The sequence below is a fragment of the Typopeltis vanoorti genome, chromosome 3, assembly GCF_054136105.1.
Source record: "Typopeltis vanoorti isolate ZY-2024b chromosome 3, IOZ_Tvanoo_1.0, whole genome shotgun sequence".
In the NCBI taxonomy this organism is placed as follows: Eukaryota; Metazoa; Arthropoda; class Arachnida; order Uropygi; family Thelyphonidae; genus Typopeltis; species Typopeltis vanoorti.
In genome coordinates this window covers 63,753,533-63,780,128 of record NC_143551.1, presented here as the reverse complement: position 1 = coordinate 63,780,128, position 26,596 = coordinate 63,753,533, and the positions used below count along the sequence as shown (strand labels likewise).

Sequence of the window (26,596 nt, the reverse complement as noted above, 5' to 3'; positions counted from 1 at the left end):
TTTGTCCTAATAGCCAACTTTGCAGTTTCTCATAAATCTTTTCTTGACTGAAAATTCCATATGTTGAACAATCTTCTAGGACAAGACTGCATGATCACTTTCATCGATAGGAGGTAGAGTTGCTACTGTAGTTATAGATAGATCTTCTGATGCCACTACCATATCCAACACTCTCAGACCTCTGGTCCCCTCCATCATGTGCTGTTTCAGGCAGTTATTTCTTAGCAACTATATAAATTCTGTTTCCATTTTGGCATGTGTCCTTTCCTCCTTCCAATCTTCTGTATATCCCCAGTTGTCATTCGCATCACAAGAAGATGTGGATGACAACTGTATATTCTATAGCAGCAACCGACAACATATTTTGTCCTATTTACCTCAATCTCACACCGGAGAGCCTCAAATAAACAATTTCCCTCACAACTTCTATTCTATTGTTGTTTGACGTTCTTCAGCTATAATTAATAATACTCCTCCTCCTCCTGCCTTATTTCCTCTCTACATAAAGTATTTCTATATATTAAAAAAAAAAAATCTGTTGCCATATATTGTACCATATTGACATGATCTAAGATGTTTCACATCTTAGATCATGACCTATCCAATTTAGTTATGCATATTTCAATCTCACACCAGGCTTATCAAATAATTTTCAACACAACAATCTTCAAAAAAAGACTTCCTACTTCCAGTGAACTTCCTTATAATAATTCATTTCAGTAACATTATGGGAGATTACAACTGTCATCATCATCGAAATACTATGGGGGGGGGGGAGATCAAATATTTTGAATTGTAGAAATTTAAAGCATTGGAGAGTAAGTATTTTTCAGTTATTGAGAAACTTGCATTTTTCCTTGTACAGGGTGTTATTTCCTGATCTTCCTTCGGATAATCATGCAACAACAGTAATGACAGAAGAAAAGGCTAAACTAAGGATTTCAGTATCTGAAGGTGCAGAGGAAGAAGATGAAGATGATTCTGATAGGTAAAGTTTAGAAATTATGAGTTTCAAAATGAAAGGGTATCACTTATTTTGTTTTTGCTTCTGTGTAAGTTAGAATATGAACTGTGAAACATCTTGGATCATGACCTATCCAATTTAGTTATACATATTTCAATCTCACACCAGACTTATCAAAAAATTTTCAACACAACAATCTTCAAAACAGACTTTCTACTTACAGCGAACTTCCTTATAATAATTCATTTCAGTAACATTATGGGAGATTACAACTGTCATCATCATCATATGTTACGCTTTCGCGCAGGCCTACACATTTTACCAAGTAAGCTTCCATAACCGATAATCCCGCAGAATAGGTTGGTTACTCCTTATTCCCAGTAGTAATCCCATGTCTGTTGAAACGTGTGTTCACGGGGACAGTTTGCCTACTTTGCTGGAGGAAAACCCCCAGGATAAACTAGAGGAAAAACCCTGCTGTCCATGCCCAAGACTGGCTAACTTGGCTATGGCTGAAGAATATCCTTAAGCTTACAACTGTATTAGTAATAATTACTTCATAAGTTCCCGATGTTTTGACCTTCATATTAAGGTCATCATCTGGAGCATACCCACACACATATATGCGAGTTGTGGCTATTAAATAACGAGACTGGTTGCAAAAATGTGGTTTATTATTACAATTGTACAACTTAATTGTTATCCTCCCCTTCAACATACTCCCCCTCCTCTATCTATACACCATTGCATATGAATTTTCCATTGTTCAAAGCAGTACTGCAAGTCATCAGGTGTTATCTGCTTCAGTAGTGCTGCCGTTTTCTCCTTTACCTTATCCACTGACTGAAAATGGGTGCCCTTCAACGTGGATTTCAACTTTGGAAAAAGACAAACGTCGCATGGAGCTAAGTCCGGTGAGTAAGATGGATGGTCCAACACTGGAACTTCTTATCAGCCAGATACTGCTTTACAGACAGTGCACTGTGGGCTGGAGCGTTGTCCTGATGGAGAATCCAAGCATTGTTCTTCCACAGATTGGGTCGCTTCTTCCTCAATCGTTCCTTCAGCTTGGCCAGAACCTCAAGGTAATAACATTGGTTAATTGTCTGACCCTCTGGTACCCATTCAATCATCACCATGCCATTGATATAAAAAAAAAAAAAATAGGTTGGTTGCTCAAACAATCAGCATTGCCTTCAATTCTGACTTGCTTATTCTTGCTTTTTTCATTCTCGGTGACGTGGGAGTTTTCCAGTGCATCGATTGTCTCTTTGTTTCTGGATCGTACTGGAAAATCCACCTCTCATCATATGTGATGATCTTCTCCTGCATATCCGGCTCTGCTGTCAGCTGTTCCATGATGTCTGTGCAAATTTGTTTCCGGACGTCTTTCTGCTCCTGACACAAGTTTTTGGGAACCATTTTGGCTCAGACTTTGTCCATGTTCAATTGCTCATGCAAAATTTGTCATACAGTCTCCTTATCAATGTGCACCATGTCTGCTATCATTCGAATGCTTAATTGGCGATTGTTGCAGACAATTTCATTAATTTTTGCAACGTTTTTTTCAGTTGGTGCCATGACAGGGCGACCCAGTCGTTCGTCATCTTCAACATTTTCTTGACCTTCAGCAAACCATTTGTGCCATTCAAACATTTGTGCACATGACATTACATTATCACCATACACCTCCTGCAACAGTTTCAAACACTTGGTCAGCGATTTGCCGGCGACCAACCTTGGTCGCCGGCAAAGGTTGGTCGATTGGTAGAGCCTCTGCTACTAATGGCTCAGTTAAGTAAGTTTGAGCACGGTTAGTAGTTGAAAGGGGGCCAATCGTTCGATGCTGTTGACACACTCTCCCTCGATGAGTCTTTGGACTCCCTGGAGGTGTCAAATAATAATAATAATAATAATAATAATTTCTTCAATTTCACAAGGAATTTGAGATTAATGCGCTACTCGAGTTTAGCGTTAGACATTATTCTGGCAAAGCAACTTCACACGTGTTTCTTTTATAACTGCCTACAGACTAACTACAAGCAACAGCAAACAATGCTTATCTCAACTGCTTCTAGAACCTTCAAGGTCATTCATGGCGCAAGCGCATGAATGACCTTGATTGCCACTGCTACGATTACACGATTCACAGCGCACCTTGTCTTGTTATTTAATAGCCACACCTCATATACACACACAAAGATAAGCTAAATTACATTTCTAACAGTATGCTAAAGTCAATGATTTGATCAACTGCTATTTTACTGACCTGACATCTAGTGGAAAAAAAAAACTACATCAAAGCTATATTCTATTTATAACATCATCAGAGAACAAATTCATGGAGATAGCTTTAATACAGCAAAAGCAGTGGCCTAATTCATAACATGAGTGTTGTTATATTAGAGTTAAGACCTTAGATCAGTGCTTCCCAAACTTATGGATGTAAATGCCCCCTTTGGAAAAATTAAAATACTTCATGGCCCCATCAGAAAAAAAAATCATAATACAGACATATATTATTGTAATATTTATTGTATTTATATTCAATACAATTTATATTCAAGATTTTGCATTTGTAAGCTTTTTTTGTGCCTTTTATTAATACCTCTGAAATGAAACTTATGTGAATAAGCATATATTTACTAATATTCATGAAGCACCGAAATACGCAGGAAGCAAAATTTGTAAACCAACACCAATGTGTGATTTTTTCTATTAAAATATAAAAAATAACAAAAAGAAATAATAAAAATGAAATACTATAATAAGCCAAAAGGCTCTTTTATCGGCAGCATAAGTTAAGTTAAAGGGAGATGGTAAATCCCTTTTTATTTTATAGCCGGGCACGAAACTCGGATTGAAATCCATCGAATCCATAGAGTTTCATGCCGAAAAAACTATCGGCGAGCCCAAGTGTAAGTGATCACTTGGGTAGTACAACACCAGGGCAACTCCAAGCAAAGGTGGAGCAAGTTCCGTCACTAACCTTAATATTCTCTCATAATGTAAAACACAGCTCCTAAGAGATGTGTATATATATATATATATACTGTTTTACGTTATGAGAAGAGGTCACTACCCAGACCGGTTTCATCCTTTTTCCGAGGTCTCATCAGTGAGTAGGTAGACCTGGAATATCAAGGTTTTAAGTGAACTGGACTTGCCTATACCTCTACTAGAGAATTGCTGAACTGGTGTACTCCTATATTGTTATTACTACTATAATAAGCAAAAGGCTATTTTACCAGCAACATAAGTTAAGTTAAAGGGAGATGGTAAATCCCGTTTTATTTTATAGCCGGGTACGAAACTCGAATCAAAATCCATAGTGACGTTTGTGACATCACGAACTAAGTTAGTGACGGAGCTTGCTCCACCTTTGCTTGGAGTTGCCCTGGTGTTGTATTACCCAAGTGATCACTTACACTTGGGCTCGCCAATAGTTTTTTCGACATGAAACTCTATGGATTCGATGGATTTTGATCTGAGTTTCGTACCCGGCTATAAAATAAAACGGGATTTACCATCTCCCTTTAACTTAAAAATGAAATACGTTTCTTTTAAGATAAAAAAAAAAATCTACTAGTCTTAAAACATTTTAAATTTGTTTTCATTATTTCACATCCCCTCCCCCCTCAACAAAACTTACAGCCCCCAAGGGGGGCCGCGGCCCACAGTTTGGGAAACACTGCCCTAGATTACTTAGTCCTAATTATGATTTGTCCTAATTCTTGAGATTTTTAAACTTGCATTATTGTTAAGATTAGGATGGTTGATAAGAATTTCACATGCCTCCTTAAATTTATGCTCATATAGCATTTTGGTGTAATGTAAATAGCAGGTGCCTTTCTAATCGATTCTGTATAGAGTATTCAGGGAATGATTAGAAAGGCCCGATTTAAATAGTTGTTAAATTTTATGTGCTGTTTTTGTTCCTTTTTCCTGATAGGAATTGTGCATCCTGTTTCAGCTATATAGGGTAAATTACAGGTGCAATGAATACAGTATACTCCAGGGTGGACCAGCAAAGGAAGTGGATCTTTTATTATTATTATCCCAAAACGCCATAGAGTCAAAGACTCATCTAGGAGGTCCTTTTGTCATACACACAGCTCATCATACCGTGTGCCTTAAACACATTCAAATTCTCTGCAGACACCACACTCTCAGGTAAGGCATTCCAATCATTCACAACTCTGCATGCAAAAAAACCTACTTCTCACTCCCCTGTTCACACCCTCCTTATACAGTTTCCAGGGGATGTCCTCTGGTTCTCCCCTGATCTACCACCATTTGCTGTAAAACCTCTCCAACATTGATCTCATAACAAACTTACTAACTTGAGGGCTCTATCATATCACCCCTCTTCCTCCTATTCACTAGACTCTGTAAATTACATCTTCTCAACCTTTCCTCATATTTGACATATCAGAGATCAGAAACTACCCTTTCCAACATCTCTTCGTTTTTTTTTTGAAAATCAGGTGACCAAATGATGAGTTGAATAAGTTCTTTAATTTTTCAGGATGTTTAAAGGTGCCATTAGGTTGTATTTCTGTAGTATTCTATTTATTTTGTCTGATATCCCTTTAATGTATGGAATGGCTACAGTTTTATTGTAAATTAGTTTATTTTTATTTTTAAGTGGAATCTTCTGAAGAATTTTGTTAATAGTAGTTTTGCTGTAGTCATTTTTCAGGATGGTATTGCTGATAACTTTTAATCCATGTTAAAGTTCTTGTTCACTGGAGCAAATCTTCAAAGCCCTGTGTTTTAGTGTGTTAATAATTTTTGTGTTGGGTGGTGGTAAGATTTTGTGTATATGTTGGACAGTATGTGTAGGCTTATGGTAAACAGTGAAGGAAAGACTGCCAGAAGGAAGACAAGTGTATCTAGAAAAGAAAGTGTGTTCAGATTTTCAATTGTTAATTGTACGTATTTGTGTTGTTTGTTTAGGTGGCTGAGGAAAGTGTTGTCTGGCAGCGTGGGACCAGATATCTAAGCCAGATTTGGGTTTTAAAGTATAGGAATCTAGAGCATGTTGCTCAAAAGCTTCCATATAAAAGTTACCAATTGAGTGGGGGGGGGGTAACGGTGAGCCCATGGCTGTGCCTTCTTTTTGCAGAAAGTATTTTGCCACAGAAAATAGCCAGAACATAGTACATGGGTGAAGAGCGCTGTGATATTGGGCAGGAATTTGTCCTGTAAAAGAAGAATTGTCATTGATAGGACAATTGATTGTCATTTGTGAAAAGGGCAGAGATGTCAAAACTAATAAATCACTTTATTTCTAGTGTGATGTCTACAAAGTGTGTTTTTAATATAGAAAGGGGAATGAGCTAGCAACTCCTTGAGTGTTGATGCTAGTTTCTTGGCTAGATGATTATTACGGCTGTCGATACCTTCAATATCAGACGAAATGATATGTTCTGCTTGTGAATCTTGGGTAAACCATAAATTCTTGGGGAACAACCACCACCACCACCCAACACCAAAACTAGGTGTCGTTAACACACTAAAAAACAGGGCATTGAAGATTTGCTCCAGTGAACAAGCACTTTAACATGAATTAAACGTTATCAGCAATATCTTTCTGAAAAATGGCTATAGCACCAAAACTATCATCAACAAAATTCTTCACAAGACTCCACTTAAAAATAAACTAAATTACCGTATTTTTAGATAAATAACGCGCACGTTATCTATACAAAAAAGTTTAAATTTGTTAAAAATGAAAATGCTTGGTATACATTAGAAAGGTATGAGAGGTAAATCAAATGTAATAACAAAACTAAGGTAGAAGTATTACTTAATATTTATTGAACATTACACTATTCAAATCCAAAAAATTCTTCATCAGACTCAATATTGAAAGAATCAATTGCATTAAAAATTTCGTTTGGTATTTCTTCAGCTTCATAATCATTGTCACCAGACACCACTGCATTCCCTTGTGCTTTAATGAAACCATTTCTAACACAGTTTTCACTTACAGCAGCCCAACTTTCTACAATCCACATAACTATCTTTATATGATGTTCTTTTCATCTACCCTGTTTTTTTATATTCATGGATGCCATTCATCATCCAGTCTTCCCACTTAGCCTGCAAATTGTCTTTGAATGGTTTATTTACTGCAAGATCAAGGTGTTGGATTTTTTTGTTAAACCACCTGAAATGACAGCCAATTTGGAATACTTGCAATTTTTAACTTCTGCTGTCGTGTGTGTGTGCCCTACACGAATCCAACACTAACAAAAATTTTGGGTTGAAAAATGCCATTTTTCTCTTTCACCACACATTCTCCAAACAAAATTTCATAACCTCGGAATTTATCCAACCTTTATCATTAGTAGTAACAATACGGTAATATCTTTGGAATCACAAGCACCTTCTAAACCTCATAGCACGTTTCCTCGTATGTAAACATTTCAGGACTGTTTCAGCCTTTCGCCATTCACGAACACTACTTTCTCCAACACTGAACAATCTACCAGCTTCACGATTCCCTTTTTCCTTTGCTACTTCTACCACTTCAAGCTTGAACTGCGCTGTGTATGATTTTCTATGAGAAGTACTTCTGTCTTCCATGGTTAATTCAGATCTAATAACAAAATATAAACAAATAATGATTTACTTTATGAAATATTTTAGAACAGGATGTACGGAATAACATACCACTGCTACTAGCAAAGCACGTGCTTTTTTAAAGAATTCCTCCGTCCTCTGTCTTACTTCCTAACTTTACCACTAGTTGCCGCATGCATGTTATCTATACACCAAAAGGAGCGATGAAAATGTTGGGGGTGTGCGTTATCTTTCAAAAAATACGGTACAATAAAACTGTAGCCATTCCATACATTAAAGGGATATCAGACAAAATAAACAGAATACTACAGAAATACAACCTTAATGCTACCTTTAAACCTCCTGCAAACTTAAAGAACTTATTCAACTCATCCAAGGATCCACTTCCTCTGCTGGCCCACCCTGGAGTATACCGTATTCATTGCACCCGTAATTTGCCCTATATAGGTAAAGCAAAACACATGACTACCCTCAGTAAAAAAAAGGAACATAAACGGCACATTAAATTTAACCTGCCGTTAGTAAGGTGGGGTGTCGCAGACCCCAAAGATATAGAAAGAAATAACTGCAACACTGCCACCTTACTAATGCCGGGTTAATAACTGGTAAATCTGGTGTTTCTGATCATGCCCTAACTGGAAAGGCACCTGTTGTTTACATCACACCAAAACATTGTATGAGTATAAATTTAAGGAGGCCTGTGAAATTCTTATCAACCACCCTAATCTTAATAATAATGGATGGTCTAAAAATCTCAAGTATATGGATGGCACATATTCAACCCACATAACCTCTTGGTCTAAGAGTTAATTATAATTAGGACTGTAAGTAATCTAGGATCTTAACTCTAATATAACAATACTCATGTTAAATTATGGATTAGGCCACCACTTTTGCTGTATTAAAACTATCTATGTGAATTTGTTCTCTGATGTTATAAACAGAATAAAGCTTTGATGTAGTTTCTTTTTTTTCACTAGAGGTCAGGCCAGTAGAATAATGGTTGATCAAATCATTGTTCTTTGGCTTACTGTTTGAAATGTAATTTAGCTTGTCTTTGTGTGTGGGCACGTGCATGTGTACTCCAGATGATGACCTTAATATGAAGGTCGAAATGTCAGAAATTTAAAGTAATTATTCCTAACATGGTGGCAGTGTCCATAATTTTATTGAAATGCCTGCTGATCACCATGTAACACTAAAGAAAAGGATTCCTTATAATAAATGGGTTGTTGATTTTTTAAATCTGCCTCCAACACAAAACGAACTCAATCTTTTTGCCCACACATAAGTTTTTTTTTTTCCATAGTTTTCAAAGTATTTCCCTCACTAGAATTTTCTATACAGTATTGAATCCATACATCTTTCCAGTGAAGATAGAAATAAACTATGCTTAAAGATTGAAAAAGTTAAAGGATAAAGTTCTAAGAAACCAAAGTTAATATTCCTCTCTGAGTTGGCCCTTCATAGTTAAAGAATAATATTAATTTTACTATTACAAGAGCAAATAGTGGTAATTCACAGTTGCTCCTAGTATATACAACCATAAAATGGACATTCTTCTCTGAGAACCTAACACCTATGTTGTCATTAGAAAGGATCTTACCAACAGTCAGCTTAATAAACTCAATACTTTACTGAGTAATGTCATCTCTCTTGAATCAGATATTTCTGAAACTTATGATCTGCCAAAACTACATAAATCTTGGATACCTTCTTAGATCAATTATTCACTTAACAGGAAATCTTGTATGCAAAATTTCTAAATTCCTTTCTAACCTCCTGACTCTTCTTACCAGTCATTCATATTCTTTTATTTAAAAAAAAAATTAAAATATTGCTGACTTCATCTCGAGAAATAAAACTTGACTCTGCTGATTAGTTTTGACATAAACTCACTCTTCACTAATGTTCTTATTAATGACACCCTTGAATGTCCCTGTTCTAATGTCTCATCAGACATTAGCTCTTTTTAAGTTTATGAATTCTGGATAGCCACTCTGATATCATGAAGTTTGAGGAGACTGATAATTTTGTTTGAAAGCCTACAAATGTGTAGGATTGAAACATTCTCTGTACTGCATATCATGAGTTGGATTAGAAAATAGAATTTTTTGGACCATTTTCCAAGGATATCTGTTAAGAGTGAGCTGGTGGAGTAGACACTGCAGTTCATTCTATTCATTATATTAGAGTGCTTAGAAAACCTATTCTCACCATCTGCAGCTTCCTCTACACTCCAAAAGACATTAACTCCTTCTATAGGCATCCTGAAAATTCCAGAAATTCTTTGTTCCTGTGGCGCCTTCCTGCATAGGTCAGTCTTCTAGAAATTTTGAGATAAGAAAAGAAGATGATAATCTTGGAGATACATTTCATAACAGAAGAAAGATCAGGTTTAGTTCATTGCTTTATGCACACACACACACATCATGACATCAGTTGGGACAAGGGCTCTATGCCTCATCTAGAAGACTAATTTCTTTCATCAGATAAAGAAATCAGCATGGTCATTTTTTTTTTTCTCATAGCTCTTTCTCAGTAAGAACCAAGGGGTAGTTTTAAGTGGCATGTGGAAATCTTATCAGATCTCTTCACATACCAGATTGCAACTTTTCAGCTAATCATCTCCAAACAGTGCTGGAAAGCAACTGACTTATGCCACCTTCCACTGTCTCCATGTGTTTCTATTATTTATATTACAACAGTTTCTGCAAACTTGTTAGCTTCCAGTTTACATTTGCTAGCCTTACATTTATTTGTTTTTACCCTGAAGAAGCCCCACATTCATGTTGGTGAAACTGGTCAGTTCATTTTATCTTTTGTATCACAATATCAAAAAAAAAAAAAAATTACAATAATGTAACTTCACTTGAAAGTTCTACCTTAAACAAGTACTTAACATCATAACTTAATTTGCTCTTTTCTCTGTTTTTTCCCAAAATGTTGCTATATGTCTAGGATTCATATCCAACTCTGCCATTTAGGTCACCAATAAAAATCTGCTTCATTAGGTATCCTCTGTAATGACTTAAATATTCTCCCATTTCTTCCTTGCTAGAACCTTCTATTGAAGACCATACTTTAAGCACAAATAAGTATCATTATCCAATTTTCCATTCTGAAATATACCCACATCAACCTACTTAAAATTGAGTTCTGTTCATGAAGTTCTGCCTCCTGCTATGTTGTTAAACACAATAATATTATTTCCTAGCCTCCTGAAGACTCATCACAGGAAAAAACCAGGTTCTATTTTATTGAGCTCTCACTCACTAATCAATCTCAAGTGCATTTTATAATTTTTTTTATAGCACTCACACCTGAACATAAGAGGTGGCAGAACCTATAGTAAATTGATGAAATGTTTTTCTTAGTCTCAGTAACATCAATTATGTCAACATATTCCAGTAATTCTTGGACTATGTCTACCTCTTTTCCATTGATGCTTTGTAGATTATCTGTCTTCAGTTCCAGTGAGGTTGAATCATCCAAGTGACTGACCTTTCACTGTTTGCTCTAGTATTGTACCATTGTGTGTGTATGTTTCAGCCAATATAGACAATTGTTTGGTTGACTGAGTCCAGTATTACCATCACCTCCTCATCTGTTCAATGTTCAAATGGATACTACCTGGATGCTGAACTTCTTTCCTCTCTTTCCGAAAACTGAAAAGAGATAAGAAACTACATAACTGGCAGGAAATGTGAATTTCATGTAAGTGCGAGAAATGAATTATTAATTCTGACTTGATGTATACAGAATTTATTTCATGTCATATGATTTTTTTACAACTATCTGTAATCTTATTCTTGTACAGAACATAAATATTTGAAATGTTATTTGTTTTTAAATATGTTATTTCTGTACATTTTAGTGAAATCATAACTCCAAGCAGTCTACTTCATCCAATCTTACTTCCTCGCCTATATCCATCTCTTTTTACTCTCTATGTCCTTTATAATCAGCTTGAGGACAAACAATACATGGAAAGATTAGAAAAGTGGAACAAGCAACCAGATATTGCATTAATGAATTTCCTAGGTGTAGAACAGTAAGTAAATCAAAAATAGTTTTATTTTTGTTTTTATTTATATGTGTATATATATATACAGTCATCCCTCGACTTACGTCTGGGTTCCGTTCCATCCGGCAGGACGTAAGTTGATACATTAAATCAACAGAGCTATAGGGGTTAGGGACTTAACCGTAATAAGTATACTGTCATTTTAATTTTTAAACCTTATTATAAAACTGTACTGTGTCTTACTGCCACTATAAAACAGGAGAATCAACCAAATCTTCCTCATCCATATTAAATATTTGCTGTGGAAAATAATTTTCCTCTATTATAATTTTATCCAATTTCTCCACAAACTCCTTGGCAGCCTTTTCATCAGAACTTGCAGATTCAGCATACATTTTCACATTATGCAGTACAAAAAGCTGCTTGAATCTCATGAACCAACCAGAAAAAGCGTTAAATTCGTAGTCATAATCAGGTTCTGCTTTCTCCTTCAATATGTTGAAGAGACAGTGCCTTAATCACTAAATGTCTTAGTAGTTATGGTCACAGTGCTAAGGGGTATGCGCTTTTGATTCAGGTCCTCTATCCATGATGCAAGTAGCTTTTCCATATCACCGATAAGACCTTGTCATTGCTTCATCACTACTATCGTCAATTTGATTGGAGGTGGATTCTTTCGCAGCCTCTACGATTTTATCCTTATTTTTCAAAATAGTCATTACTGTAGAATGAGACCATCCGAAGTCATGTGCAATCACATTGACGTGCTTACCAGCTTCTTGTCGCTTTATAACTTGCAACTTTGTTTCAAAATCAGTTGCTCGCCTCTTTTTTACTGTGATTCTTCACTAGGTTTTTTGATTGTGCGTGTAGGAGCATGCTGCACAAAACATCACAAAATATTTAACGATAAATACACAAATAACCCATTTCTCAAACATAAAATTAACAGAGGAACTGTTGACGACACGTGCCGACTGCCTAGGGAGGTTGCTGCTGAAAGTGTTGTTGCCACTGTGCATGCTTTACCTTAAGCTCGTTTGCATCTTGTTCGAAAGTATAGCCGAAAATGTTATTTATTCCCTTATGGGATCACAGACATATCTTCGAAAGGACGTAACTTGAACGGACGTAAGTCGAGGGATGATTGTGTGTATGGACTTCTACTCGGTTGTTATGATACATTTTTAAAAAATATAGATTTAATGACTTAAAAACTGAGGTAACTTATAAAATTTTTTATGAGAATAATACAACTAGTTTCGGCTTATAACAGCCTTCATCAGGTATTCATTAAAGCAAGAGAATAGTAATAAACATCGAAGCATCTAAAAAACTGAAAATTACAGGTAAAAATTGCAACACATAATTGAAACAAAAAACGTTGTTCTAACTAAGTTGTTTTTTAAGTTGTTCTAACTGTTAGAACAGCTTAAAAAATACAACGGTTTTTGTTTCAATTATGTGTTGCAATTTTTACCTGTAATTTTCAGTTTTTTAGATGCTTCAATGTTTATTACTATTCTCTTCCTTTAATGAATACCTGATGAAGACTGTTATAAGCTGAAACTAGTTGTATTATTCTCATAAAAAACTTTATAAGTTACCTTGGTTTTTAAGTCATTAAATCTATATTTAAAAAAAAAAAAAAAATATATATATATATATATATATATATGGAAACTACGACTCTTCATAACTTTATATTTTTAGTTATGTCTTTAAATAAATAGATACATAATGTAATGATGTTGCATTTGATTTTATTTTCTGAATTCAACCTTGTCAAGATCATCTGAACTCCTTAACAATGCACTTGATATTATCATAAGAAAATCTGTCTTTTGCAAATGATTTTCACTTTAAGAAATAGAAGGGTGGGGATCGCTAGTAGCTATATCATATTTCTACCATTGTGGATCCTTCATTGCCAACTGCTGATATGTGGACCAAAAATAGAACAGTGAACTGCAGAACAACTTTTCTATACTTTTTAAGAACTACTATTTTAAATTTTGGATAGAGAGGCAAGGCAATCCTTTGCTTGATCTTTCCAAAATATAATAACTGTACCTTTCCTACAGATGGTTTTACACAGAATGTGTTTTATTAAAGTATTATCATTGATTGCTTAGCATTTTTGTCTCATCAAAATAATATCTAAATCTTGTCTGTGATTTCATATATGGTGGGAGAGAGATTTATTTGGATCTGCTTTTAAACTTTTCAAAAGAGTTTGATATGAAAAATTGTACAACCACATTCTTGATTCTTATCCTGTCTGGGTTTGAATCTAGGATTGAGAAGTATTGAAAACTTTTCATTGCTAAAGTTGATTGATCGGGTCTCCTGCAGGAATTACGCCATTTTTCATCCAGGAAACTGGACATCCTTTCTTGCCAAATGCAGACAAACAGTTCAGATATATGGTATCAATTTGCCTCATGACCATAGCTAATTCAGCATAATCCTTAAAAATAATAGTTCCTATTTGCTTATGACTTACTTAATCACTCTGATTTTCTAATTTGTTTATAGCTTATACCAGATTAAGTGCCTCGGTATTTGTTCTCATCCCATTTTCCTTTGCCTGTTAGGCTTAATGGCCTGTCATAAAGTAACTTCTTTGAAACCTAATTAATGAGAAAGAGAGGTGCATAATAAAAGAATTTGAACTTCTGATAGGGTGTTATAGGATATTCATTATATAGAAGGTTAGGAGAGGACAAGAGCATCCTTAGACGTTTGTGTGTGTGGTTAAGAAAAGGTTGAGAGCTAAATTTCTCTTATAGAACCCTGTGTGAGGCCGAACAGTTTGTTAGGCGAAGTAGTGAGTGCATCTGGTGTGAATGAGTTTAAGAGAAGGTGCGATAGCTGATGTTGGGTAATGTTATAGTCTCCCTCAATGAGTCCTCAACTCTCTGGAGATCTCATAATAATATTTACCACCACTCTAAAGATACTGATTGGTGTATAATTTGCTACTGCATTCTTCATACAACAGAATATTTTGACCTCCTTTTACTCCCTTTGGACTTTACCTGAGTTGAGACTTCAACAGCCTCACAGAGGCAGTGCTAATTCCTTTGCACTGAGATTCTACAATATCCTCAGAACTTACAATTCATTAACCTTTGTTCTTGAATCAATTCCTTTTACACCTGTCAGAGCATTATCTTCACTTTGATTTGATTTTGAGTTGAGACTTCAACAGCCTCACAGAGGCAGTGCTAATTCCTTTGCACTGAGATTCTACAATATCCTCAGAACTTACAATTCATTAACCTTTGTTCTTGAATCAATTCCTCTTACACCTGTCAGAGCATTATCTTCACTTTGATGATAGACCCTTATGAAGTGGTCACTCAACTGCTTCTATCACTGTGCTACCGTCAGTATTCATTAAGTTATCCTTCCATGGTCAATCTTTCTTTACTTTCGGATTAGTTAAAGGACTCTTTGGTATTTCTCTTTACCTGGTCAGCTACTTTCTTTCCACCTGATTTCCTTACCATGCTGGTTACCCATCATGTCTGTGATTTGTACTGCTTGTGGGCTTTCTATACCCTCCACCACTTTTTTTTAGCTCCTGCTTAATAATCTAGTCATCCATTGGACACATACCTGATTTATCCTCCTGACCTTTGATATACAGTTTGATATTGCTTCTCTTAGAAATCCCTTAACCATCTCCTGTGGATTGGTAATATCCTCCCCTTGTAGATTCTTATGCTGTGGCGATGCTTCAAGCCGCCTCCTAAACTTGTCATAATTCTCTGCTCTGTAGTTCCACAATACTTAACTGAAAACTTTATTTTTTGCAACCTCACTAGTTAATGATCACTCTCCTCAATTGGAGGGCAGAGCTACCTTGGTTTTGAATAGATCTTCTGATCCCATGACCATTACTAACACTTTCATACTCTGAGTCTCTTCCGTCACATGCTGTTTCAAGTAATATCTTAGTATGTAAATAAATTCCATTTCTCTTCTGCCATGTGATGTTTCCTCTTTCCATTGCATTCCTTTAGTCTCCTGTAATAACTCAAACTGCACTCGTTGTGCTGATTTATTGACACATGTTTTCCATATCCCTTGCACCCCCCCCCCATCTCTCTCTCTTTCCTGTGGTAGCATCAACCTGTATATGTCATCATACTGGCAGCAATTTTTTTTTATCAGCAGTATACCCATCCTGTTCTCTCTTTACTCTATAAAGATACTGCACTCTTTATGCCTTTCACATTCTCTCCTTGTAACTACTGCTATTGGTCAAGTCTCAATAATGCCCATAACTTTTGGTGAGGTTGCACCAATGCCAAAATACTCCCTCTTATTCTTAATACTTCTGGCATTACTCCATTCAGTTTTATCACTAGCAACTAGGTTTTTCCTTTTTTGTCATTTTTAAACTCATGCACCTCATGGGTGCCTACTCTCACACTCAAATGCATCTCTTCCCTGCTCACTCCAGTGGCTCTAATTTCCCTAACTTTGCATTTCCACAATCAGCGAACAATGTTTTCTTGAGCCCTGACTTCAAATCCATCGGCATTATATAAATCTTTCAATCCATCAAATTCATTCCACTTTTTTCTCCTTAGTAAACCAAAGCTGAACACCATTCCTTCTGCACAATCTGTGCACTGATTAATTTGCAGTCATTGCCTTTCTCAATCTGTCTCTATCATATCCTGCAGCAGCAGATGTGGAATCACATTTTTACTCTATTGCTCTTTTACTTCTTCCAATAACTCTTTTATAGTTTCTTTCCTACAATATTTTTTCCATTTCAAGTCATTAGTGCCAGCTAAAACAATCAATTCTTTCACCTAACTTTTTTGCATCCTATGACAGTTTCACTAATATTAATTTTTGCACCAGGGAAACAACATTGTCATGCTCTCATTAAGTACTCCTCTTATCATAGAATCACCATAAAAAAATTATCCTTACTTTTGTCTTGCTTAAGCATGTTTCTGTTTCTACTTGCACTTTTTTTTTCCCAGCTCTACCTGTCTCCTGACATTTCTGCAGTCATTCAGTCTAACGCTTTGTCCTATGTAGGACTATTTCTTTCTAAGGTCCTCTTCATTGTAGAATTCTAATTATTTCTAGAAATTAACAGCTTTGGATTTTCCACTACGTTAGTACCATCAGTTCCAAATTCGGAGCCATCTCACTCTGATTCAAAATTGTTTGTTTGTTCTTCTGAAATAAATCTCCTTAAGCTGAAGGAAGGAAAGAAATATTCTTGTCCTACCTCAGTAAACTTCAGTGTAAACATTTTCTCAGAAAAATTACCCTGCTGCAGAAAATTATCCATGAGGAGGAAACACTTTGAATAAACTAGCTGATAGTTCTCTGAACAATCTTTTCATACTGATAAAAACAGTTTATTTTTCTGTCTGAATACAGTTTGCTCCTTGTCTCTAGTATTCTTCAGTACACACATTCTTTAGACAGCACAATGTTTTGTCTCCAAACTGATCCATTGACTGGCACAAAGTGAGTAATGAAGAAACAAACAGTATACCAAATTACTAAAGGAATTTACTCTTTTCAAACTGTGCTACTGCTTACACTTGGATAAAGGATTAAACAAGAAGATAATATCTTGGCATCTTTAATTTCCTCTTAAAACAATATTTGAGGTCTTCTAGCTATTATCTTCTGGTGATTTATTTATTTTTTTTTTGTGATTGTTCAAATTGAAAGAAAACTCAGATAAATCTATAGGTCTCTGATTCCATTTCTTTATCGTTTTACTTTCTTCTGTGTAAAGAAAGCCACATTTTCATTCCAATCGCCACAAAAATGAAACCAAAACAACTTCAACAGCTATTGCTACTAGTTGTGTTGCTTCCTTAGTGTCTATGCGTGCATGCACCTGTATCAAACTATAGTTTAACTTGATGGAACTCGCCTTGTATGGGTAGGATGAAACGACATGTATAATAAATTTTAAAGTAAGAAAAAAAAATTATTAAAGTAAAAGTGTATCAAAGTAAAAGTGATAATTTCTTGATGTTAGTTGACTGAAATTACAGTTCTTGAACTTGTAATCTGTAAAGTCTCTGTTGCTCTTTATCATCATTACAAAACATTGCTGAATTTTTGTGATACTTTATAATATAAAGCTACAAACTGTTTTAATACATTTTATAAAATGATAGAATAACAATTTTTTTATATTCTTTGTAGAAATAAGTGAATATAATTATAGTGATAAATTAAAAATTAAATATCACAGCAGTATTAAAAGAAAACTGCATTACAATACTGTAAGTGGAGGAGAGAATTTAATACATGTGGTTATATCAGTCTTTCCTCTTTTTCTTGTTTTTTATAAGATTACTTGATACTTAAGTTAGCTAATTTATTAAAGCATAAAATGTGTATCCGAATAAAAGTCATCAGATACTCTGCAGTAGAATGGGGAATGAAGGCCTTCATTCCAGTGAGGATAATTTCTGTGATGCACTCAGAGTAGGCGTTTGAGTTAGAAGAACAGAGGAAGAGTAGAAGTTCTGGAGATGATCTGACTTGGTATCTTTGTAGTGTCAAGACAGAATTGGGAATAGTTGGAGGAAGGGCATTCTAGTTATGAAATTTGCACAAGATTGCAATCTGAATTACTAAGAGGAGGTGACCTCCACAGTGAACTGGAAGGAGAACTTGTTTAAAAAAGATCATGGGTACTGGGAGAGTGGAGAAGATTATTAGGAATTCAAGTAAGTAAATGTATGATTTATGTTAGGTTATTGCTTTTATAGAAAAAACTTCCATGTCATGTGTGACTTAGGGATTGCAGTCTCCAGTTGAATTGCTAATCTTGAAAATATTAGTTAGGTTGATAATTTCAGTATTCTCTGTGATGATCAGCAAAAGTTTGAGGGAAAGTTCTGCTTATGTAACATAACATGGTGACAAATTTACTAATAAGGATACTTATATACAGCAGCTGATTTTTCAAAGGCCTTTGATAGATTGACACATAACAAGAAAATAAATAAACTAGAACAGGTGGTATTAGATAAGACTAGCAAGTTGGATAGGTGATTGGCTGTCAAATCAGTTTCAGTGGGTTGTGTATGTGCTTGTATGCTGCAGAGGATCTGTTTTGGGACCATTATTGTTTAACTTACATGTTAATGATATTAGGATAGACTTAACTGGATCTGGTATGGATATTTAAACTTCAGCATGAGGCTTAACTGGAAATATGCAGCTATTTACAGATAATGCAAAGTTGGGAAGAACTATGAGAAGTAGAGCAGATGTTTCAGCTTTACAGAAAGATCTAAATAAACTGTGCAAGTGGAGCTTTCAGTTTAATGTTGCAAGTGTAAGTTTAAAATTTTGGAAGCAAAGATAGGATGCACAGTATACAGTTGATGGAGAAATTTTGAAGGAGGTAGAAGAGACGAGAGATCTGTGACAAAAAAACTTGAAGTTTAGGGGTCATACCGCTAAAAGAGTGAGAACATCACAACAGATTATGGCAATGATGAGGAGGATCCTGATATATAGAAACAAAGAGGTTACTGTTCCCTTCTATAAGGCCTTGACCAAAATGCATGTGAACTAACTACTGTGTTCAGATGTTGAAAGTTTTTTCACTTGGTTATGTATAAATTAAAGATGCCAAGAAATTATATTCTTGATTTCGTTCTTTATCCAGGTGTAAGCAAACAAAGTTTGCACATGAAGTAACTTCACAACTGGGCTTGACATCTTTAATTGATAATGTAATCAAGTGAAAAAACTTTCAACATCTGAACAGATGTCTATTAGAGATAGATGTTAAAAGGTTTTCAACATCTATCTCTAATCCAGAGTATCTTAATAATAAGGTGTGACACCTTTTGACTGCTTGCATGTGGGAAATATATGGCTTCTGCATTACTTCAACCTTGGTATCTCTTTGCAGTGTAGCTCCCATTGATGAGACCTCAATAAAGGTCGAAACTGGTCTAAGTAATAGCCTTTCCCATAATGCATGTCTGTAAGGATATTTGCCTTGCATTGTTGGATACCAAGGCAGTTGATGTGAAGTTATTAGCCTCTATATACAAGTAGCTCAATCATGAAGTTACTTCATGTGCAAACTTTGTTTGCTCATACTTGGATAAAAGATGAAACCAAGAATACAATTGCTTGGTAACTTTAATTTATACTGTGTGCAGATCTGGTTGCCTAGTTTTCAAAGGGACCAGGATATCTTAGAGGATCCAGTGAAGATTCACTAAGTTGGTATAATGAATCTCTGGAATGCAGGACATGAAAATAGATTGAGGAAATGCAGTTTACAGAGCCAAGTTGGTGTAGAGTTGTTGCCAGATTAATATGGAGGAGATTTTTTGCAGATCAGAGAGAGAGAGAGAATGAAATGAGGCCATTCTTGTAAGCTATGTAAGGATGGTGTGAGCTAGGAGTTGATTCTTTGCATGGAGAGTGGTTGGTGAGTGGAATGCATTTTCTGAGAGTGTGGTCAGTGCAGAAATTCAATGAGTTTACAGCACAGTAAATACTCATATACTCCATACTCACACAAAATCAGTAATGATCTTTTTGTGAGAGTATGGATCTCCTGCAATGTCTTAACTCCATGGAGTTCTGATATTAATAATTCTTACAAAATGACAAGAGCACTGCAAATGATCATAATTGCCTTATATATATATTCTTAGTGGATTTTTTCTGTTTCATGTGTATTTCTCAAATTTTTAAGGGGTTACATAGAAAGGAACTATTTGAAGGAGTTTAAATTAAATCAGTGGCTGTATTATTATTATGAGATACACACAGTCACCAGAAATTGGTGGACACCCATCAGACTTCAAGAAAATAAATCCAGCTATGCAATATTTTGTAACCTATGGAGAATATTAGTGGTTTGCTTTGTCATTTCAATCTTGTATGCTTATGATACATGCATGGAAAAAAATTCACATCATTTCAGAGAAAAATGATAGTTATTTTCCCAAATAACATTTATGTGCTATTGTTTAGCAATTAAACATTTCCAAGTCCACACATGGTAACCTGCTGTAAAAATAAGTATCAGGTAACTGCAGGCCAAGATATAACCAGATAAGCCTTAAAACATTGACACTCCTCAAGAAGGCTGATTACATCTCTCTCTCTCTCTCTCAGGTTTCTCAAGAATCTGCATTCGGAGATAGGAGTGGGGCACAGGCAGTACCACAATTCTTTCCACAACCATAGAAAGCTACCCACCATGTCTTTTCACAAAAGAGCTGCAATCTATTAATCTTTAACAGAATGAGTATACATAATTGAATTGGCATGGACCAAGACACACACAGAATCAGAACCATGGAGCAATGGAAATCAGTTTAATGGAGTGACAACTTATGTTATATGGCATTTCAGTATAGATGTGTTTGACATGGAGGATGCCTGAATGTATGGCAGGGCAGCATAATATGGTGATCTCGAATTGCTTTTCATTGCATCAATTAGGTCCACTGATTTTAGCATGGGATCTGACTGCTAGATCCACGCTTCCCAAACTGTGGGCCCCAGCCCCCCAAGCGGCCGTGAAATAATGAAAACAAATTTAAAATGTTTTAAGACGAAGTTGGTTTTTTTTTGTCTTAAAAGAAACTTATTTAATTTTTATTGATTATTTCTTTTTTGTTATTTTTTATATTTTAATGGAAAAAAATCACACATTGATGTGGGTTCACAAATTTTGCTTCCTGCATATTTCGGCGCTTAATGAATATTAGTAAATATATGCTTATTCGTATAAGTTTCATTTCAAAGCAGAAATCTAAGAATTGCAGTTTCAAATATTTCACCTGATATTGACTTTTTTGTGTAGCAGTATTGAATCACATTTATCACATTAAATTGTTATTAAACTTCTTTTATGTGCTTGTACGGCAAATGTACAATAACAATATATCTATCTATATAAAAATATGAGATAATGTGCCATGTCAAATGTGTATGTAAGATGCTAAAAATGCAATATTTGCATTTGATTTTTGCAATATTCATTGTGTATGTTTTGTATTGAATATAAATACAATAAATATTATAATAATATATGTCTATTACGATTATTTTTTGAGTGGGCCGTGAAATATTTAAATTTTTCCAAAGGGGGCCCTGGCATCCAGAAGTTTAGGAAGCACTGTGCTAGATCATATATCAATGTCTTGAACAGTGTATAGCCTTCACTGTGGAAATTTTAGAGTACCAACCTTAAACCTTCCAACACAATAATTATTGTGCAAGAATTATAATTCTTTATCTCAATATGGTGACTGTAAACACAGTGGCCAGGATTACTGATATTAGCAATGCTTTAAAAAAAGAGCAGAGCACAGTTTTATGCCAAAAATTAGTGGAAATTCTATTATGCATATTGCATGAAGACTCATTATAGACTTAAGTAGGACAATACATTATTAATGTTGTCACTGAAGACATTTCATTTATATCTGCTCAAGTGAATAGATGGTTAACCAAAGTACATATCTATAGATAATGTCTGTATATGTCTTTATTAGATAAGTAATACAGTTGACCAGTGGGGGTTAGGGACGCTGACCCCCCCATTGTTTGAAAATCCATGCATAACTTTTGACTGCCCAAAAACTTAACTAATAGCTTACATAAATAGTCAATTAACACATTTTCTATGGTATGTATGTATTATATACTGTATTCTTACAATAAAGTAAGCTAGAGAAAAGAAAATGTTATTACATAAAATCATAGGAAAGTGAAAATACATTTACAGCTGTACTTTATTTATCGATACCATGAGTTTACAAGATGAATCGTATGTCTGTCAGTACTTACATCAATATTGTCTTATATGATAACAAAACACTGTAGATGTTATATGTATTACTAGCATTAGACATCAAAAATGAAAAGATAATGTGAAAAAGAAATTATTCATATTTATTTACAGGTATAACGATTCATACATTGATAATGAAGAAGCAGCAATATGATTGCTTCGTAGTAGCCTAGCCAATACACTAATGAATGAATCATTACAATTTTTTAATTTTATGCTAATTAATCTAACTAATTAATAAGTATTTTATGCAGTTATGATTTAATACTGCATCTTTAAGTTTGTTTGCATTTCTCTTGACTGTGAATGGCCATGGACAGTCTGTGAGTGTTTGTGTGCATAAAATTTGATAAATTTTAACTTTTTTTGTAATATATTTGTGTATATTTTATGGCAGTAAATGATAAAATAGACTAGTACTTACATATATTTTATGCATTCATGACATACCTAACTTTTTCTTAATGTTTTTGATATTTCTAAGCTATGCAGTTTGTCTGCAAGTTTTTTCAAATTGTCAATCTCTAAAAAAATTTCCAATATATTTATTTAAAAAAAAAAACACACATATAAATGAACCTGCACAGTTCAAACCCATTTTATTCAAAATCAACTGTATATATAATCATATTGAAATATTAAGTTGTATACTTTTGTTTCAGAAAATTTTGGCTTGCCATTGAAGACATCTTTAGTGAACAACATAGACAGGTAAGGTTAAACTTTTAAAATGTGATGGTAAATTTAGACATACTTATTGTAAGTTTATTAAAATTCCTCCTATCCCTGTTTAATTTTATACATTAGCAAGAATTTTGCTGAAAATATTAAATTATTATTATTTTATTTATTTATATTTTTTTTTTGTTACTTCATCACACTTTGAGAACATGAAATTGTAATCCCCATCAAGGATAAGAAGGGACTCTTAATTTTGCTTCTGGAGGAAATGCTGGTGTTACTCATGAAAACTTGAAAGTTCAGTTCTTTCCACTGGACTGGAGTAAGTCAGCTTGTCTTCCAATTCAGGGATATTAAGTTCACATATTTGCTGCTTTTTAACAGTCAAGTTGGTACTCCACTAGTATTTGCACTGCTCTGCAAGCTAAATTCTTACATGATTTTTTTGTGACTCCCACCCATGAAAAAAATTTTTATTTTTTTACATGGAACTTTTTCAAGCCTCCAATAAGGCAATGTGGTCTCTCACCAGATGATGATATTCACCTCCCAACTAAATGCTATGGCTCTGACACTATTGTGTCACCTAGTATCTCCTCACTCTTCTCCATTGTTTTACCATGTCTCTTGTCCCAGTCTCATCTCCTTAATTTCCAAAACATGCATCTCTACACACAGAATACCACCATAGTTTGCTATGATAGTACGCTGTACAACAGCCATAGTTTACTGTGGCTATTGACAGAAATAGTCTTCTCTGGTGAATTTCCTTTATAATAGCATTGTGCCTAAGAAGTTTCAGGTTAGAGCTTCTGGATAGTTTTTGTGGTGAATGAATAAATAAGACTGTTATGATGGCATTTGCTATAGTGAGAGTTGACTGTATAAGAATAAAATAAGCTGATGCATACCGTGTTTAAAAAATAAACTGGATGATTACATCACACAAGACTTAGTGACATGTAAGAAGAGGGAAAAAGATGGTACATCCAATTCTGTGACATTTTTGTTCAGAATTTTGCAATCAGCAATGTTTTTTGTTTCCTAAAGTATTTTCTGGAATACGTGAGAGATATCCATGTTGGTAGTTTCGAAGTTTTAAGACAGTGACATTACCAGTGAATTGCGTGATATGAGCATCCTCACATGCCTGTGCATACAGGATATCAAAGCCCCCCCCCCGTTTCAGAGCATACATCTGTTATCTACAATGTTTTTAACCAGACATAATTATTTGAACGAAATCAGTTTAAATATAATATTTAATTACAAGATTTTGATGTACCATCTTAAATATCTACTTTAATATTAAAATCATCTTTGATCAGTTTATCTGTGCACTAATAAAAAAAAAATAAAAAAATAAATACCCTCTTTGAGTTTTGACATGAGGAAATTTAAGCTTAAGTTATTATGAAAAAATTGGTATCCATTGCTTTAAAAAAAAATTTTGCATGAATTTCAATTTACTATTAAGTGGCAGGTAAGTAATATTCTTTGGGTGTGCAAATAGTCCAATAGTTGGAGGTCACTTTTTTCTTTTTTCTTTTTTTAAATACTACAATTGCAATGAAGCTAGTTTTTATCTTATAAATTAAAATTGCCAAGAAATTATTTTTGGTTTCATCCTCTATCCAAGTGTAAGCAAAGTTTGAACTTCGCAACTGGGCTATTTGTATATAGACTAACGACTTCGTATCAATTGCCTTAGTATTCCATAATGGAAGGCACATATCCTTACAGACATGTATAATGCTATGAACTATGGAAAGGGCCACTGCAAAGACTCGTTTCAACCTTTATTGAGGTCTCATCAGTGGGAGCCAGACCAAGAAGAAATACCAAGTGTGTAGTAATGCAGAAGTCACATATTGCTATATACAAGTATTCAAAATTACACCTTATTACCAAAATACTCTGGATTAGAGCTGCTTGTTGAAAGTTTTTTCATTTGGTATTGCTATAAGTTAAAGATGCCAAGAAATTATATTCTTGAATAAATAATAATATTTTTTGGTTTACCGATTAAGTGTTGATCAATTTTATTAACTGAACCAACTAATTTCGCCACACTTCCCCCTTACATAGAGGAAGATTACCATTCAAGAATTTTCAAAGAGGCAGCCACAGTCGCCCGTTCTACTGTCAACCTTAACAGAAATTAAGGCCTAATACTCCCAGAGATATGGAAAACCCTAATCAGAACCTTAAAAACGGAAGAAATGAACTTTAATACAAACTACAGAAAGTTCCTCAGCAACAGCTAGCTGATCTTGTACACGCGATACGTTTTTCACTCACGTTCGATACTATTTTATTTGTAATTATTCTAGTCAGTTTTTTACAGTTATTCTTGTCAGTTTTCAGTTACACATAATTGTGAGATTGTTTAAACCTCTATGTAAGCCCTGAAGATGCCAACAGATAAGTGTGGCGAAACTAGTTGGTTCAGTTAATAAAATTGATCAACACTTGATCGGTAAACCAAAAAATATTATTATTTACTAATTTATGATCAAGAAAATAACCTTCATGATGAATTATATTCTTGGTTTCATCCTTTATCCAAGTGTAAGCAAACAAAGTTTGTGGGTAAAATAACTTCACAACTGGGCTACTTGCATATAGAGGCTAGGTGACTTCACATCAACTGCCTTAGTATCCCATAATGCAAAGTGCATTCAAACCAAGAATATAATTTCTTGGCATCTTTAACTTATAGAATAACCTAGTGAAAAAACTTTCAACAACTAGCTCTAATCCAGAATATTTTAGTAATAAAGTGTGACACCTTTGGACTACTTGTATATGGGAAATATATGAGTTCCGCATTACTTCAACTTGGGTATCTCTTCTGAGTCTGGTTCCCACTCATGAGACCTCAATAAATCATCTACATAAAAAGAAAATAACTAGATTCCAAATCAAGAACAATAGGCATGAAATTGAAATAATGGAATGCAACTAAAAAACTGGAAAATAGCTGCTCCTTCACAGATTGAAGACCTCGTCAGGTTCATCCAAAATCTAAAAGTTAAAGACTTACTACAAACACTTCACTAATTATATCATATTATCTCCTTTCTGCATTGCTTCATTTAATATAAGGATTCCACAGGCAGTTAAACAAGAAGCTATATGGAAACTTATGCTATGCCATAATATCAGGTTTTTGTTTTTCCACAAAAACATACTTCTGCAGATATAAATATATAAAAACTTTAACACATAGATATCCACTTCTTTCTTATTGGAGCTTTGGAAGATTTAACAGGGCTGGAGTAGTGGTTCTTATTCTTGCCCTCTTGGGTCATTCTGTAATATTATGTGATGCAGAAAGTGAGAATCTTGACAATAGACTGGAAAACTCTGGATGTGTAATAAGATTTATAAATGTTTATGCTCCATTCAATGGAACACTTGACAAAAATCTTCCAAGAATTGCAGCCCTATTTATATAGTGAACAATAGGCATGCCCACTACATC

General features: G+C 34.6%; 1 protein-coding gene across 4 annotated transcripts in view; it reads left to right on the top strand.

Moving 5' to 3' along the window:
- Als2 (Amyotrophic lateral sclerosis 2) overlaps positions 1-26,596 on the top strand; it is a 550,533-nt gene that overhangs the window by 442,751 nt on the left and 81,186 nt on the right. For all 4 annotated transcript variants that reach the window (XM_090415655.1, XM_090415656.1, XM_090415654.1 and 1 more), the window contains exons 22-24: positions 866-988; positions 11,433-11,609; positions 23,091-23,139. In XM_090415655.1, the coding sequence (XP_090271781.1) occupies positions 866-988; positions 11,433-11,609; positions 23,091-23,139 (349 nt within the window). The remainder of the gene's footprint in view (positions 1-865; positions 989-11,432; positions 11,610-23,090; positions 23,140-26,596) is intronic.